Source organism: Trachurus trachurus (assembly GCF_905171665.1).
Source record: "Trachurus trachurus genome assembly, chromosome: 8".
NCBI lineage: Eukaryota > Metazoa > Chordata > Actinopteri > Carangiformes > Carangidae > Trachurus > Trachurus trachurus.
The window spans coordinates 31,481,096-31,499,453 of record NC_139905.1 but is presented as its reverse complement, the minus strand read 5'-3'; the positions used below and the strand labels follow the sequence as shown (position 1 = coordinate 31,499,453).

The following is an 18,358-nucleotide window of genomic DNA, read 5'->3' as shown; positions in this document are numbered from 1 at the left end:
GACACAGTGTAATAGCAGCGGCAGCCGCCTGGACCACAGAGCACCGCGGCCAGCCGGGACTGATGCCATCTGCTCTCGGCTCCAAAACAATCCACACAGGCTAATTCACGAGCTAAACGGCTAAAATAACACCACATGGGTTTCTGGGAGGTAACCGCGAGTATGAATCCCCAATGATAGATGATAATGTGAGAAAATAGACGTAATGTAGCCGTCAAGGGCAAAAGATGTTTGATGCCGAGTGGGTCTGATGCACGTTAGCGCATCCTCGCCGGAGCCAGGCTAGTGGCATTGTTTAACTAGCATTAAACTACATATTACTTAGCTGCCCTGCTCACTCAGCGGACTAACTAAACTACTCTCAATGTGCCGCGATACATTTCAGTCGTGGTCTCCACGGCGGAGAGCATGTGTGGGAGCGGGAGGCTTAAAGTTACCGAGCCCCGGGAAAAAAAACCCCAACGGACAACGGGGAACGTGGAGTTTAACGGGCTCCCTCGTGACGAACAGGGGGAGGCGACGTGGTCTCTCAAGACGGGTTAGCTCCTCGGTGGCTAGCGCTACGTACGGCCAGATTAGCATTATAAGCGTTAGCACTGCATAGCATTAGCACTGGCAGTTCTAAGCCAGGGCCGACCAACCGGAGGAGCAGCTGCAGAAAAAAAACGTCAACTTACCATTGGAGAGATTGATGAAGGCAGCGTCTTGTGAGGTTTTAACTTCTAACCGCAGGGGCGTCTGCTCTGAGTGCCGCTGTATGTCTCCGTTAGCGTCTCCAATGGAGAGGAGCCGCACGCCGGGGAACACCGAGACCGCCATCTTCGATCTGGAAGTCGAGACAGGTCGGTGACGCTCACATCCAACCCGAGCACTGCTCTCTGCTGGAGGCAGCCCGGGCACCGACAGCGGTTAGCTGCCGCAACAGCGCCACCCGCAGGCCTGACGCCGGTAGTGTGTAAACACAGGGCGCATATGGTAGGCCTACGTCATGACGTCACAAGCCACTGAAGGCTAGAGCGATATCGCTCTGATTTTAACCTAAAATACAGTATTTTAACCTGTTCTGGCATTGTCCCTTTACTGTCACATTATGGACAAAAATGCCCCGGTACATTATACATAGATGCCCTATTTGGTTTCCATAACCAAAAAAATAAAAACAGAAAGAGTTATAGGCCTAGGCTATGTAATACATTTGCTGATCATTTTAGGTAAATACCAAATTCATAAAACCAAATTTAGTCATTCAAAACCTTCATTAATGGCTTTTGTAAAGGAAACTGAATAGTAGGCTATATCTAAAGTATCGTCTATCTGACTCTAACAACAGTGGCATGTTTCACACATTTGCTGTGTGCACCGCTAATAAAACTCAACTCTATTATACGTGGGTGTCAGTGGATATATCACAAATCAAAACTAGATGCTATACCAGAAAGAAAAACCAAAGACTTAAAGAGTAATACAGCAATTATTAGGTATCACAGTGTCAAAAGCTGTCAAATACTGAGAGAATAGTAATTAAACAAAACAGATAGTTATCATATATTCTCTAGATAGCAATTTCAATTTCAATTTATTGATTTAGGAAAGAAGGGACAATGCTTATGGCCATTTGAATGTAAATAGCCCATGGCAGATTGTAGCTCCAGGCTAACTTCCATCTGTCCATCCCTTGGCAGGTTGATGTTATGAAGAAGAGGAGATATTCAGAAATTAAAAACACTAACAACAACAAGACAGCAGAGAAGAATAAGACAATAGATTACCGGTATATAAAAATTGAACAACCAGTCTAGTGTACATTATTCATAAAGTGCCCAGTGCAGTTGGGGTAAAGTTAAAGTATGGACAGACCAGGGTATACAGAGTTACAAAGTGCTTGAATATTAAAGTGCCAGTGCAGTACCGCAGCTCCTGTTTTCCTGCAGACCTCTTGATCTCTGCTCTTCATGGGGACTTCCCTCTGGATCAGCTCCAGCTCAAACTACCTGTCAACCTGCAATAACCGGCTTGAATGTGTTATTTTCACGTGGGTTCACCAGTTCAGCTGCCTTCAACAGTCTGGCCGCCATTCTGTGTTTTTAAAGTGTTTGTGTTCCACCCCCTTAGAATCCTTCAGTCCAGTCAGATGAACTGTTTAACTTAGTTGCCATACGTCCTCTGTCACAATGCTACTGGGTGAGCAATGATCCGCCTCTGTGGCAGCTCTTCTCCACCTGAGCATCATCTGAACTCAAGCTGTAACTGAAGTGATACAACATGAGGATATCTAACCTTTTGTGCGGGGGAACAGGGATTCCTTGTAATCATGATGTATCCTTTTGGAGGGGCCACAGTGGTACTGTGCTTAAAGAATAGTTCACCCAAAATTGAAATGTCACTCATTATCTACTCACCCTCATGTCGACTAAGGGCTGGGAGAAGTTTCAGAGTCCTCCGTGGCTTCTGGGTCTCGGCGTAGCAGTGCATGTCCATATAACGGTTGCAAATAGATACCAACTGTCTTAGTAACAAAAAGACACACCAAAAAACATCCAAATACCTCCATGCTGCTCGTATGTAATGTCCGTCTTGTATTGAAGCCCCGAAATGCGAAATTGTCATTACATACGAGCACTATGGAGGTATTTGGATGTTTTTTGGTGTGTCTTTTTGTTACTAAGACAGTTGGTATCCATTTGTAACCGTTATATTGACATGCAGTGCTGCTTTTTTCCCCACTGCTGTCTCCCTGCTTAACTCTGCGCCCCATCCCCTCACACATACACTCACTTCACTGAACCAACTACATACCTCAATGCCACTCAGGACCACTGAACCATTAACTGCACTTTAATCTGTATCACTGCACTACTGTATATTCATACAGCAGATCTGTATATAGAAAAAGACACCTATATTTTATTTATAGACAGCTCCTTACACTTATGCTATATTTATTATGCTGCGTATGCACTCTCGTTGGATGCAAGTTGCATTTTGTTGCCTTGTTTTTTACATGTGTAATGACAATAAATTGAATTGAATTGAATTGGTGGATTGGAAACTTGGAAACAGCCCATAACCCTGCCCAGAGATTTACAACATACAGTGTTGTGAACAGACCCAAAGAAACGGCCTATTTTCGCGGACATTGGAACTGTGTTTTTTTCAGGTAAAACCTCTTTTAGGCCGTGAAAATAGGCCGTTTCTTTGGGTCTGTTCACAACACTGTTTGTTGTTAATCTCTGGGCAGGGCTATGGGCTGGCGTTGCTAACGGGAGGAGTGCAGAGAGTCTTCTACTGCAATTAAAGTACTTAGGGGTTATTTGTAGATCATACAACCCCACTTTTAAAAAATGCTACTATCCCTTTAAAAGTGCCTGTGGGAGTGTGCCTGGGAGGTTCATCTCTATGTGATCCTGTGATAGACTAGTGACCTAGCATCTACTAGTGTCATGTACTCTGCCTCCATCACTTTAACCAGATAGCTACAGTTCATATTTGTTTAAAAGACAAAGAAAAAAACAACTTTCGTTAAAGATGACAAAAACAAACAGATGGTAACGTTTAATGGTGAATAACAAAATCGTACAGGAGTTGAGAAGGATTGTCTCATCTGTATGAACTGGACTACATGTTTGTTCACACTGAGCTACAAGATCAGCATGAACTAAAGACAGTGTATCAGGCCTGTTGTGTCAACACACCATAGTAGAAATGTACAAACACACACATCCTAGAAAAATGAGGTACCATGCATCACTTTCAGCCAAAATTGTCAGCATCATTCCATGGCTGCCCCAGTGTGTGTGTGTGTGTGTGTGTGTGTGTGTGTGTGTGTGTGTGTGTGTGGTCTTCTTCGTCTTCAGAGGCAGCGGGGCACATGATAGGAGTCCACATCAGACAGATCAGGCATCTGTGTGAGCGGTTCGCACTCCTTCACACTCCTAAGGAGAGGAGAAATAAATGTTGCTGTGAGGGCTGTCTCGTGCTCCGACACACAGCGCGGCCATTGTTCAGCGGCTGCGAGAGGTGTAAGAGATAAATGCATCAGTGCAGCAGAAAAGAAAATAATTTGAGAGTGTTTAGAAAAATAAAGTCAGTTCAGGCAAAGACAGAAGCGGAGCTCACACCTTAGAGGAGGACACATGACCTGGGAGGCCTGAAGGGGTTGTCGCTGGAGGGCACCCCGGTCAGGAGAGGGTCTTTGTGGGCATTTTGCAAACAAAAGGTCTTCAGTTCTGCAGCAGCCTGAGAGACCTGGATAACATTCAATATATCAAGAAGATATTTTTTAGGATCATTTCAAATTAAAACATTCTTTAAAGTGGATATATTATGTAAATATCGTTTTTTGAAGGCTCTTTATTTGGGTGTTTGTCTTGCCTCAGGCCCACAAAATGTGAGAATTGACCAAAAAAAAAACCCTACCTGGTACCAGTAGAAGGGGCGGGGCAAGCAGTGGTTCATTTGCATTTAAAGGGACAGACACTGAAAGCAGCCGTTCAGAACAGGGCTGTTTAGAGAGGATGAAAAGAGCTGTGATGTTTGATCCTTGGGGGATTTGGACCAAAGCGCGACAGACATGTCTTTAAGGCCCCATCCACACGAAAACGCGGCTTCACTGAATCCGATCTTTTTCTTAATCGTTTTGAAAAAAATCTCCGTAAACACGGCATCGTTTTCAGAAATATCTGCGTCCACATGGATCCAGTGAAAACGACCCAAAACGCTGTAGTACATCCTCCAGGTGTGTGTGGAGCGTGTGTGGCGCTGTAGCGCTGCCACACATAAACACTTAAGACAGAGAAGAAGACAGGAAGTCCCCCGCTGTATTCAAACTCAAACATGGGTTTAAATGTTGACAGGTAGTCGTGTCAGAGTTAATATGATGATCAGTGATGATTAAACAGACGTGATTCAGCCGCAGCGTCTGAGCGACCCGACGGTATTCGGCCGTTGTTGTTACATTACGTCCAGAGCGATCGCTCTGGTTACGTCCAGACTGTGTAGCTGCTGCAGCGGTGTGTGTCTCAGGTTACAGGTGGAGCGGTGGGGGGTATGACATCATCGTTTTAGAAAAAGTCCGTATTGGCCGTCCAGACGAAAACGCTGGGGTGGCGTTTTCAAATTTTCCCACTCTGGGACCCGTTTTCAAAAAATACCGTTTTCACCCCCCGAAAACGCCGTATCCATGTGGACGCGAGGCCAATCCAATAAAGTATTTATCCGGATTCGAAAAAAACGGATTTGTGTGGACGGGGCCTAAGACACCTGGGCACTATTTGAATTTGTGGAAAGGGGGTATAATATGTCTCCTTTAAGGATCTTATAAACTAATCAAGAGCCTGACGGTGCTTTTTATCACATAAATGTGTGAAGTGTAATGTCATTTGCATATGAAAATGTGAGGCAGCACATTAACACCAGGAAACAAACTTATAAAGGTGCATGGCCTGAGTTAATCACAGAAGCCACCAAGTCCCATATTTGATCATAATATTCATTATCCAGAATTATTATTAGTATTATTAAAAACATCAACAATTAACCAGGAGGAACTTGGGGCCACTGTGAATGACTGTCTAACATAACCTCTGGGTGTTAGCAAACTTTGAAATAACTTCAATCAGTCAAGGTTGTCTTCTCACTGGCTTTCAACTCACCTTGACCCCTCGACTTTTTATCCTGTTATTAGTACTGTATAGCTTTGAACTGTATTTTACCTTATTTTAGTGTTTGTTTTTATTGCCCTAACCTTTTTATTGTTAATCTATGTTGGTCATTTATTTTGTATTCCCACTGTTATTTCTATTGCTGGCACTGGATTGCATTTATGTTGTGCAGCACTTTGGGCAGCTGAGGTTGTTTTTCAATGTGTTAGGCTATATAAATAAAGGATGCAGATCTTCAGATGTTCAGGGTTTGTATATGCAGAGACTTTACAAAGTAAAATTCTAAATTCACAACTACTTGATCCAACACTCAGAGTTTAGCACATTTCAGAAGTATTACTGATCCTGAGGGCAGTTGGCTCGAAAAGAGATAACATTACATAGACTGGCATGCTGCTGGAAGTCACATGGTAATTATCAGGCAGGAAGGCTCTAATGAAAAGATGCTATTGACTTGAATGATTGTAAGTGTAGGATCCAGTACTGTATGTGCTGGAGTAAATGTGAGGATAGCTCGGCCAATGCTGCTTCACTTTGTGTTTTTCCAGCTTGAAAGAACAAACTCATAAACCGCTCAAACTATGGAGCTGAAATCTGTGAAGATTTTCTACCATCTCTGACTGACAAAGCGCTCATTGATGTGATATTTATATGGACTGTTATCTCCACAATCTGTCAACAGTATGGCTATATACACACATAGTGACTTTTTTCTCTCTTTTTTGTGCTGTTACAGCAGTAAATGGAGACGCAAAGGACTCTGTGACCACAAGTGACAGTCATGGTGAATGATAAAATATAGTGTAATATATCACATGTTAGCTGTACAGACCACATAACAAGACATAACATAACCACCTATATGGCCAACATTAGTCATCATAAGCTACTAGGCAAAGTACAGCTGAGTGGACTGACTGGGTGTGTTTTAATCTTTATGAATTCTCCTCATTTGAAAGAGGAGAATTGCGTTATATTGACTATCAAGAGTTATACAAGTTTACTTTAAGGTTGTGTCAATATTATCACTGCAATGTGGCATAAACAAACAGAAATGCTTCATTTGTGGCTTTTAGTATGATTTTGTCTCACCGATCAACTGGAAGTTCATTGTGATTTTTTTTTTTTTTTTTTCATTCATTCAAGCCTATAGTGGTCCTTTAACTAACTGCACTAATCTGTAGAATGAGCGAAATCCATCTGTGATTTATTTGTTAGGGGAGTTCCTGCTGGGCTGGTTAACACACACACACGCAGAGACACACACACAAACTTTGTCTGACTTATGGTCTAAATTAAGTAACCGCCCAACAATCACACTAGTCACACAGCAGCACAATCAACAAAGCTATCACTGTGCTGCACCGGCGGAGAAAAGTCTGTTTGCTGCCATTTTCACTGCACAACAGGAAATATGTGAAGTTTATTAAGAGTTTAAATAAGAAGACTGCTACAATTCAAGGTTTGTGGGGATCAGACAAGACAGCAGGAAGCTGCTTTTCACGGGAACACACAGGCTCAGTTTTCCCATGTCTCTGTTATTTCACCCAGTCAGAGGCAGACACTGTAAAACCACAGACAGACCTGGCCTACATTAGATCTGACTGTTAAAGGCAATAACCAAAGATGAAGAAAAAAGTATAAATGGAGAAACTTACATAGGCTACAAACATAAATAAAGCTCCATTAAAACTACTTTAAACTCCACTTTAACTATTAGACTGTAGCTTACTTTACTTTTGTATAAAATGCGAACATTTGGATGGTAATTAGCCTACAAACAGTGATTGACAGCCTAATTAGTTGTGGCACCCTCCACATTATAAGTCACACTGCGCCTCGGAGCGGGAGTCACGCGCGCAGGGGATCTGGAGGTGAAGTGTGATGGAGGTGGAGGTGAAGGTGGAGGTGAAGGTGGAGGGACTCACCTTTATCCTGTGGACGCTGGCCTCCAGCCGCAGCTGCTTCACCGACTTCTGGGCCAGGGCCAGGCTGCTGTTGGCGGCGCTGTTGTTGGACATGACTGGGTCCGCACACAGAGAGAGATCATGTAGTCAGCCCCACACTCCACTCATCGTTCACTCCTCTAGTCTGTAGGCTAATACAAAACTTTTCTTCCGGTCAAAACTTTCAAAATAAAAAGCCTGTTTACTCCAATCTTTTTCTTTCTTTTTTTTCACTCCTTGGCCAGAACCCGCACAAGACAAGAAAAAGTCTGTTTATTTTTGCGTTCATTGTTCGTATTTACATTATTATTATTATTATTATTATTATTATTATTATTATTATTATTATTATTATTATTATTATTATTATTATTATTATTATTATTATATTGAATCCCCATAGGCTATTGAAGAGTTCATTTGCAAAAGCAGATAAGTGCCATTAAAAAAAAAAAAAACTTTGGTTTGACTGATATCACCTTATGTAAATAAAAAATGAAGATTCTAGAATTTTTTAAAAACAGAGTTATCTGCTTTTGCAAATGAACTCTTCAATATTCTTCAAATAAAACAAAAGCCCATGTGTGTTTATTTCTCTATGCATATATTTGATATATTACTATGTATTATTATTATTTATTAGTAGACAGCTCAATAGCTACAAAACGTTAGGGTAGGCTATAAGTAGGCTATTAGGCCAACAACAAAAAAACATATAGGCCTACTTATTAAACTTATTACAAAAAAATAATAAATATAACCAACCAACCAAACGAAAGAAAGAAAAGATGCCAGGGATATAAACATATTTGTGAAGGCACAATATCATAGTTTTAATAGCGTTTTTTGTATTTTAAAGACAACATTACATACAGTCAGATCTTAACATATAGAATTTGTATGTTGTTTCAATAGGCCTATATATAAATCAAATAGGTCTATAGCTTCACAATATGTTATGTCATATAAAAAGACTATAAACTTTTTTTTTTTAGTAAAGCCAGATGATGTGGTATATAAAAAAAAGATGACTCGTCATCTCTATCTTCATATTTAGATGTCACTAGATCTTCATCCAAGTCCTTATGAATTAACACAATCTATTCCAACTATTAATACAAACCAATGTCCACATTGAAAATGTCATTCAAACAATCACAGTGTCGATTGAAAAAAAAAAACATGAAAGTGAGTAAAATTGAAGTAAAAACTGAAGTAAGTAAAGTAGCCTAACACTAATAAAAGAGTAAACTGCTAAAGACATAAATGACCATCATTTTAAATGGGTAATGTTTCTGTTAAAGCAGAAGTGAGTGATCCGGTCGTTTTCGCTAATGCTGCGTTCCAGGCAGGCTTTTGAAATCGTAAATTACAGCTTCAAGTCACAACTTACGACTTTGTAGCGTTCCAGGCAACCCACTCGTGTTTTTCCGACCTGTTTTACCGGTGAAAGTCACTATAACGGCCACTCGTAACTTCCGACCGGTGAACTCGTACCAGATCGAACTGGTACCACTTCACGGTCGGAAAAATACGAGTTTCCTTGAACGCACCATAACAGTCCTCGTCCCTACGTCACCACATTCACGGCGTTCCTTGGCTGCACACACAGCCCTGCATGCCGTTCTCTCTCCTCATTGGATAAAAACTGTAGGATACGATAAATGTTTTCTCTTCGGCTCAGAGCAGAGCAGAGTGACTGAGAGACCCGTGTTTCAGTCCAAACACTCTATGTAAGTGATTGCTGTCGGAAGATATAACTATTTAAGACTTATATTAACACAAATATATCACTTACTTCTGCTTTAATGTGTCCACCATGTAAATCATGCTGCATGGAGTCCTGCCATTGACACCAAGGACAAAGCTGCTGCTCTCCAAAACACATCACTGTGTCCCTGAGGTCCACCGGAGAGCAGCCGGACTCTCCACAACGCTGTGGTCCAATTGTTATTGATGGTGTAAAAAAGGGAACTGCTACCAACAAGAAAACCTAAACCTAAAGACTGATCCAAAAAATCCCCCCTGATCGTTCTGAGAAGATCTGATCAGCAGCTACTGGAAGAGCAGGTTTAAAGTTTCACTGAGGCTTTGTTTACTTTTACCACCAGCACCATGAATCTAATGGGTGTGTTCAATGAAGACACAACTAGGTCAAATCCTCTGAGCAGTTCCTTTTTTTTGATTTTCAAATTTAATGCAGGAATGCTGGGAATAAATAATAGCCTACATTCCTCACAATAAATTCTATAGGCTCTTGTATCATTTTGTGACCCATTTAACAGCTCTCCAGCATCTGTTGTCATCCGAATGTCATTATAGGAAGTGTTCTACTGAGTCAATTCATTAAGAGCCAACCTATATGTCAACCTATAGCCATTGACAAAGAGAGGTGCAGTTAACACTTTTTCAAACAGCAATTATTTTTCCTCTCTCTAGCGGGTAGAGAACAGTTTCCTGGTTAAATAGTGAAAACATAGCCTACATAACTTAAACATAGCCTACTAAGAAATATGTGATATGAGAGGGATATTTTAACACCAAGCTCAGAAATGTTTGACTCTCCTAATGCACTTATAGCCTATCATAGGTCGGGTATAGCCTACTGGGGTTTACGTAATTTATTTAACCCACAGGGATAATACATATTTACATCATCCAACTGAGTTGGTGTCAACCATCCCCAACCCTGTCAGCCATTGTTTGACTAGCTGTAACAGCATTGTGTTTGAAATGAACATCACATTGTAACAGTATCACCAGTCTGTCTCCCCTTGAAGAAGAAGATATTGACAGTAGGAGCTGACGTCACCTCGGACTGGGCTGTAGAGGGCGCTGGTTACACGCGCCAGGGAGCACGAGGCTGAGCGGCGGTTCAAAGGTCAAAGTAGGACTGTTTCCGGAGTAGCTGGGGGTCGCTCAGAGGGGGAGTGAGGAGTTTCTAAAATGCTGTTACGTGTGAGTATTTACCGTCTGTGAACACTGCTGTCATGTCACCGTGTAACTGCTGTTTTACTTTGAAAAGGTGTCCCGTCTACTGTCGTTAGCGCTGCGCGTGCTGTTAGCTGCCGTTAGCTAGCGACTTGTGTAACGTTGCTTCATGACATCACCTCTAACTGTCAGTGAAGCTGCTGCCCACACTGTCTGTGCTGCCCCGACATCAACTGTAGTCAACTGTAACCAGTCTCCCTGTAAGCAACGTGCAGAACAGCCTGAGTAAAGTCCTGTACGTTTTTATTTAGGCTACTGCTGCTAGCTTTTATCCGGTGTCATAACAGCGGCTTTCAGCCATGTTCAGTCACCTGGTGTGTGGCCACAGGGAGAAGTGCGTTACATGAGTGGAGCTCCTGTTGTCACCAGTTCAACACCAGGCTGAGCGGAAATGTTATTTCCAGTTGTGTAAATTCAGCTATGATACAGCTGAATATAATGTGCATTAGAGGAGAGGTTCTGCTACTTGAATTTGAACATAGCTGCTCGTATAGCAACCATAGACCATAATAACTGAAAACACTATGAAGCTTGTTTAGATATTATTATAGAAAGAGGAGAAATTTGCTTCCAGTCAATCAAGCAATCAATCAATTAGCCTTATCAATCAGTCTTAATGTGAAGTGTAGAATCACCATGCAACATGGTCTCAAAACACTTTACAATTTACAATAATATAGTGCATGAGGCAAACATACCAGGTATAATGAAATAAATATATATAATATATAATAATAAAATGTAAATTAAACAAACGTGTTTAAAAGCATCAAAAGGTCAAGAGACAATGATAATAGATAATTAAAAAAAAGATTGGGTCTTAAAGCAGAAGTAGGCGATCCGGTGGTTTTGGCTAACTTCCTGTCAGCCGATGGAGTTAGCAGTCCCCGCCCTCGTCCCCACGTCACCACATTCACGCGCATCCCTTGGCTGCACACACAGAGAGGACCGCCCCTTTATGCCGTTCTCTCTCCTCATTGGATAAAGGTTGTAGGATACAAGGAAAGTTTTCTCCTCGGCTTACAGCAGAGCAGAGTGACTGACAGACCCGTGTTTCAGACCAAACACTCTATGTAAGTGATTGCCGTCGGAAGATAGAACTATTTAAGACTTATATTAACACAAATATTCCGCTTACTTCTGCTTTAAGTCCTGATTTAAAAATGTCCACTGAACCAGCTGCTTTAACATGTGACAGGAGGCTGTTCCAAAGAAAAGGGGCACGGTTGGCGAATGCTCCATAGCCAGATGTTGTCCTAACAGGAAGAATGGCTGGGAGACCAGCAATGAGTGAGCGAAGAGGATGTGCTGGTGTATATGGTGTGATCAGCTCGGTTAAGTTGGGTGGAGTCCAGAGAACTTTAAAAGTCAGTAAACATGTCAACAGTGTGGGCAGGAGCTGAGACAATAATGATCATTACCTCTGTTTAACTGGGGGGCACTGAAGACATGTTCATAGAGGAGTAATATGTTTTAATCAGTATTCAGTCTGAGCTGTAATGCACAGGAACCAGCTGTTATCATATCAGCATAAATACTATACAGCTGTGATATGATGGCTACACTGATTGTTGCTGAGGGAACAAGGTCCTGTCCTGTAGTCAGACCACGAGCCTCCGGCTGTTCTGCATTTTCAAAATAAAACTTCAGCTCACAGTGACGCCTGTTAAACTGTCCCACATGCAAAAACATTCTGTCATCGTTGAATGAAACCTGTTCCCTGTTTTTCTTTCAGAGGGTATTGCACATGGGAGCGTTGACGCTGAGACACAGCAGGTCCATCCAGTCCAGTCCAGTATGGAGGAACCCTCTCATACCTATAGTAGTGGAGCAGACGGTGAGTGGAAGTCAGCTGTGTTCAGTGCTAACACACGTGTTGCACATAAACACAGGCACATTGGTGTTGGTGGACATGTTAAAAGGTCCTCACCATCATGGAAAACAAAAGTATTAGTGGACATTTCGCCTCTGACCATTGAAATAAAATTGGTTAGTTGATTAAAAGGTTGTTTTTTTTATACCACAATCTATAGTTCATACTAAATGCAGTTAATATGTCTGCAATAGGGACATTTCAAATGTTCACACAGTCATATACATACTGTACATTTTTGCAGTTTAAGCTCTACTGTGCCTCTTCTAGCTTCCAGCAGGGGTCAGAATATGGTTCATTCAAAGTTGTCCTGTCTTAAAGGGATAGTTCAACATTTTGGCAAATTGGCCCATTGCTATAATCCCTATAGACTCATAGTCATAACAGTAGGTTCATTACCTTTAATTGTCGGGGCAAGCTATTTTTAGAACGGCGGAGCAGAGCCGTGAGCTGCTCAGAGCTACGCTACGGAGGCTCATGGGATTTCTTGGTTTCCCTCATCAAACTCATCAAATACACAATCCAACAACTCCAAAACGCTCTGGTGGACAAGTTGTGACCTGCACATTCACCACGCTATGAGATAATAACAGAACGTTATGAGACAGAGTTGTTTTCGAGGTAAATTCATGCAAAACTGCTGATGCGCGTTCCCGTCGGGGGCAGTTTTCTCTGTATTTGCCTCGAAAACAACTCTGTCTTATAACGTTCCATTCTGTTGTGGAGTTGTTGGATTGTGTATTTGAGGAGTTTGATGAGAGAAAGCAGGAAATCCCATGAGCCTCCGTAGCGTAGCTCTGAGCAGCTCGCAGCTTTTCTTTGCCGTTCTAAAAAACAAGCTTGCACCGACAATTAAAGGTAACGAACCTAAAACTAAAACTATAGGGATTATGCCAAAATATTGAACTATCTCTTTAATATCAAGATGTGTTGTTTACTGTCTGTGAAGTCTCTACAAGATGGTTACATGCAGTGAGGAGAACAGACACCGGAAACAGTCTGCAGCTTTTTGTCAAGTCATTCTGTATCCTCTAACTTTTCCAGGGGAGAGGAGAACGGGCGTACGACATCTACTCCCGCCTGCTGAGGGAGAGAATCATCTGTGTGATGGGTCCTGTAAGTGTCTCCCTAAAGCGGATCCAGATCAACCTTTAGATGTCTTGTCTAAATTCATCATGTTTTCCTGTTTTTCCTCACTGCTCTGCTCAGATCGACGACTCTGTGGCCAGTCTGGTTATTGCCCAGCTGCTCTTCCTCCAGTCAGAAAGCAACAACAAACCCATTCACATGTACATCAACAGTCCTGGTAAGAACAGCACTGAAGGCACAAGCAGACAGGAGCTTGTACACAACCGCTTCTGTTTCTGTCACAAGAAAATTGATCACATTTAGGACAAATAAGAACAACCTCTACCTCTACATCTGTAGAATGCAAATGTGAACTGATTTTTCCAATAAGAGAAATTTTAGGTTTCATTTGAATTATTTGTCTCTTACCGCCTGTTGCTTCACATTGTGAGTTTGGTGCCAGTTAAAAGTCTTTTTGATGCAAACACATAACAGACTATTTAGATCATTCATTCATATTTCTGCTTGCATACCAGTGACAGTCAGAGCTGCACGCTTGTTTTCAGAGTGTGGGTTGAATGAGTGAATGTAACATCTCCCTAACCCATTATGATAGGATAGGATAGTTTAGTGAAGGAGAGCTGATGAAGGCAGGCTGGGTTATGAGCAGAGGGATGGAGCTCTGCAGTCTGAGAAATCAGTAGGAAACACACAGAGAGTGAGACACCATGGCAGAGGTAGACTTGAATTGAATTGAATTGAATTGAATTGAATTAAACTTAATTGATCCCCGAGGGGGGAAATTAGTTTGTTCCAGCATCACATGAAAAACGACCGTGAGGAGATAATTGTAGTACAGGGCAAAATAAATCAAGGTACTTGATAAAAGAACACACTCGTATCATCACTGCAACATCCTGGTAAAATATAATTTTTTTTATTTTCGACAATCTTAAGTATTTTAAACTTGTATGTGTGATCTATAAATCTCTACACGGCCTGTACCCACCGCCCCTGGAAGAGTATAAAAAAAACAACCAGATAGAGTATAGAGACCAGAGCTACCACAAGAGGGGACTGTGAGGTACAATTTAGACGCACAACATTTTCTCAAAACGTGTTATCAATCCAAGGATGTTTAGAATGGAACAAGCTACCCATTATTATTAGAGAGTGTCCGACTTTTAGGAGCTTTAAAGCACAACTTACAGACTGGATATTGGACAAACAAACTTGTGAGCACCTGTAATTATGTTTAATCTGGGTCTTGTGTGCAGTTGTATGGCTATGGCCGGTGCGTGTGCAATAGTGTACCGGTAGTCAGGGTGCAATCATGTAAGCGTGCTCAGTCTGGTTAAAGTAATTATATCTAGTCTGAGCATGTGTAATTGTATGTTTTTTATAATTCAACAAATCATGTCTAACACAATTGTGTATATATATATATTTTTTTTTTTTTATAATTCAACGAATCATGTCCAATCCTCCTGCAATTATGTAAATTTACTTATTTTGTTATCTATTGGTCCTCTGTCTTTATGGACTTTTTATGTTAAAGGGACAACGAGGAGTTTCTCCATCGGCAGAACGAAAAAATTCCACGACAATAAAAAAGTCTCATATTAATGTGGATGAATCTATGTTACCACTTGTTAATGGGTCCATTTTCGATAAATATATCGTTTTGTCTCTATGGTTATTTTGTTATTATTAGTGGTGGTGGAAATGCTGGTCGAGCCGACCAGCGTTTCCTTACTTTCGGTTTTGTGGCGAGTCATGAGAATAACGCCGCCGAATCGCCGTTTATGGTGGGAACTACGACGGTATGTGAGCGTCTTTGAACCTCTGTCTGAATTCTTGATGAATGAAAACATGAGTCTGTCTTGTGCCGGTCAAAGAATTTCACGGTGCGCGGAGGCTCATAAATGTAGTGTGAAAATGCTTCGCTTTTCCAAAACTCCTCGTTGTCCCTTTAATTGTATTGTTTGGGGACTACGGATGTAATCTAGTAGCAGTGCTAGATCCGGTGTATTTATATACGCCATTAATATGCACTGTCCCGTCTAAATAAATAAATAAATCAAGGATGAGCTCTCAGATGAACTCTCTCCTCTTCCTCTCCCTCCCAGGCGGTGTAGTGACAGCAGGTCTGGCCATCTACGACACCATGCAGTACATCCTTAATCCCATCTCCACCTGGTGTGTTGGCCAGGCGGCCAGCATGGGCAGCCTGCTCCTGGCAGCAGGAACCTCAGGGATGAGGCATTCACTGCCCAACGCCCGCATCATGGTTCACCAACCCTCAGGAGGCGCCAGGGTACAGGCTCCATCCCAATCTCCACACACACTTACACTCTGATCTGAAATCACACAGGGGAATAATCATGTGTGTGTGTGTGTGTGTGTGTGCAGGGTCAGGCCACAGATATCGCCATCCAGGCTGAAGAGATCCTGAAACTGAAGAGACAGATCAACACCATCTATGCCAAACACACGGGGCAGCTGCTGGAGACCATCGGTGGGTGTCCTCAGTCCTCAGCTGATGTCTCCACCAGAGACAACAGAGACATGACAGTTTTTATTTATTTAGCAAGTATAATATACAGAACCAACAGGGTATACATTGATGCAGAACAGCACATCAAAATGCACAGACAATCATAAATATTGTATAAAAACAGATCATGACAAAAATATAGTTTAAAGAGACGAAAAACAAGTTAAAGATGGGAAGAAAAAAGATAATAGATAAAACAAAATACATAGAAGAAATAAAAAGGGAAACAAAACGACATCAAAAAGATGGTCAGTCAGCGAGTTCAGGGAAAAACCTTTCATAATGACTCAGTGATGTGTTGCTTTTTTTGTTGTTTATTAAATTGAGATCTTAAACAAAGAGGTTAGTTCCAGTAGAAAAGGAGTGATCTTAGGTAGTGATTTAGCAAATCTTTGTTTGTGAAATTAGAAAAATTGGGTAAATGTACAAAATAAGGTACAACTGTCAGGGATGTTATAGTGTATGGCATAACAGAGCAGAGTGGACTTAGAATGAACCATGATTAATCAGACATGGACTCATATTGACTGTGTTGGTCTTTCAGAGGGAGTGATGGAGAGGGATCGCTACATGAGTCCCATGGAGGCGCAGGACTTTGGCATCATAGACCGGGTCCTGGTCCACCCGCCCCAGGCCGGCCAGGACGAGCCCGAGCTGGTGCAGAAGGAGCCCCCGGCGGCAGCCAGCTCCTCTCCGGCTCCGGAGACCCCGAGTCCCGAGCAGCCCACCCCAGGGACTAGCCCCCCCTCCTCGTACAAACCTGAGCCATGAACCCACCACCACGGAGCCTCTGAGTTCTGCAGGCCGCTTCAGAGTCTGGCAGATCCTGGGAGCCGGGCCCAGCCTCCGTGGTGGATTCCTCTTGTCTTAAGTAGCTGCCCCCCCCCCTCCTCTACCCCCCTCTACAGTAACAACACTATGCAGTCCACACACACACGCAGGCACCAGGCCGGCTTCACACACCGACATATCTTCAAGTCAGTGTTGGATACAGCTTTTGTTTTGAAGTCTTTGTGAGATGTCGGTTCCTGTGTTGGGTCAAGTTCTTATTCCAGTTGAGTTGAAGCTGAGGAGAAACTCTGCAGCTTCACTGGGGGAGGGGAGGCCTGTTGAGACTCTGGAGACATCTTCTTCTGAACTTCCTTACTGCAGAGCTGTCCACTGAGCAGTGCAGAGGACCATGTACGACCTGTATTTGAATATTCATATTTGTAATAATAAATATAATTTTGACCACAATTCACAAAAACCTGCACTGCTTGTATTTTATGCCACAATAGTGACAAAGGAAATAGACTAGATAGAGGTCTTAACTCTACGTAATCTAATCTCTCTACAGATTTTTCTTTCACCACATGCACACACTTCAATAGAACCTGTCTGACAACATGAGGTAGGTTCAAACATGATGCTGCGATCTAAAGAAACTCAAGAACAGATGAAAAACAAAGTCACTGACATCTGACTGTCAGCCTGGAAAGGGTTACAAAGACATTTCTAAAGCTTTGGGACTCCAGCCAATCACGGTTTGGATAACTTTTTTCCCCTTAATAAATTAGATCATTTAAAAACTGCATTTTATATTTACTTGTGTTATCTTTGTCCAATATCAAAAATGTGTTTGATGATCTCAAACATTTTAAGTGACAAATATGCAAAAAAAAAGGAGGAGAGCGAATTCAGGAAGGGGACAAATACTTTTTCACAGAGCTGTACACCTGGAGGCAGTTTGGGCTTCAGTTCTTCAAAGATGTAGTGATGTCGCTCTTCAGTGCTGAGTGAGGGCTGGCCAGCTGGTTTCCATACACCAACAGCACATTCAATATTTATTATCTACAGCAGCATCAATTTGACTGAGCCCAACCTGTTGTCCAATTTAACAATCTGCCACATGTTTAGGGAAAATGAATAATCTGCTTGTTTATTATACAGGTGTATCTCAGTAAAGTAGAATCTGATGGAGGTCTTCTCCATGATAGTGGAGCTACTGAACCAGACCATTTATAGGCTTTAAAAGCTGATCAGTGTGACATCATTAGGTTACAATAGTGAACTTTTTCACTATATTCTGATTGTTTGATTTACTGAATTTGGGGTTTTCATTTAAGAAACAAAGACACGAAATATTTCAGTCTGTGTGTAATGAATTTATTTAATATGAGTTTCACTATTTTAACTGATTTACAGTAAATTAACTTTTCCATGATAGTCTAACTTTTCCATGATAGTCTAATGTTTTGAGATGAACCTCATGGTGTGGCAG

At 41.9% G+C, this 18,358-nt stretch overlaps 2 protein-coding genes across 5 annotated transcripts in view; one reads left to right on the top strand and one right to left on the bottom strand.

Annotated features, from left to right (window-relative positions):
* The window catches only part of carm1 (coactivator-associated arginine methyltransferase 1), a 28,972-nt gene extending 28,147 nt beyond the window's left edge, over window positions 1-825 (bottom strand). For all 4 annotated transcript variants that reach the window (XM_083978074.1, XM_083978070.1, XM_083978073.1 and 1 more), the window contains exon 1: window positions 678-825. In XM_083978074.1, the coding sequence (XP_083834200.1) occupies window positions 678-819 (142 nt within the window). In that variant the 5' untranslated portion in view covers window positions 820-825. The remainder of the gene's footprint in view (window positions 1-677) is intronic.
* A 9,654-nt stretch (window positions 826-10,479) lies between these two features.
* On the top strand, window positions 10,480-17,333 carry clpp (caseinolytic mitochondrial matrix peptidase proteolytic subunit). Its single transcript, XM_083978117.1, has 7 exons — window positions 10,480-10,564; window positions 12,333-12,434; window positions 13,515-13,586; window positions 13,680-13,776; window positions 15,668-15,855; window positions 15,951-16,056; window positions 16,640-17,333. Exons 1-7 carry the CDS (start codon window positions 10,553-10,555, stop codon window positions 16,864-16,866), a joined length of 804 nt encoding a protein of 267 aa, XP_083834243.1. The 5' UTR covers window positions 10,480-10,552; the 3' UTR covers window positions 16,867-17,333.
* Window positions 17,334-18,358: the final 1,025 nt, after the last annotated feature.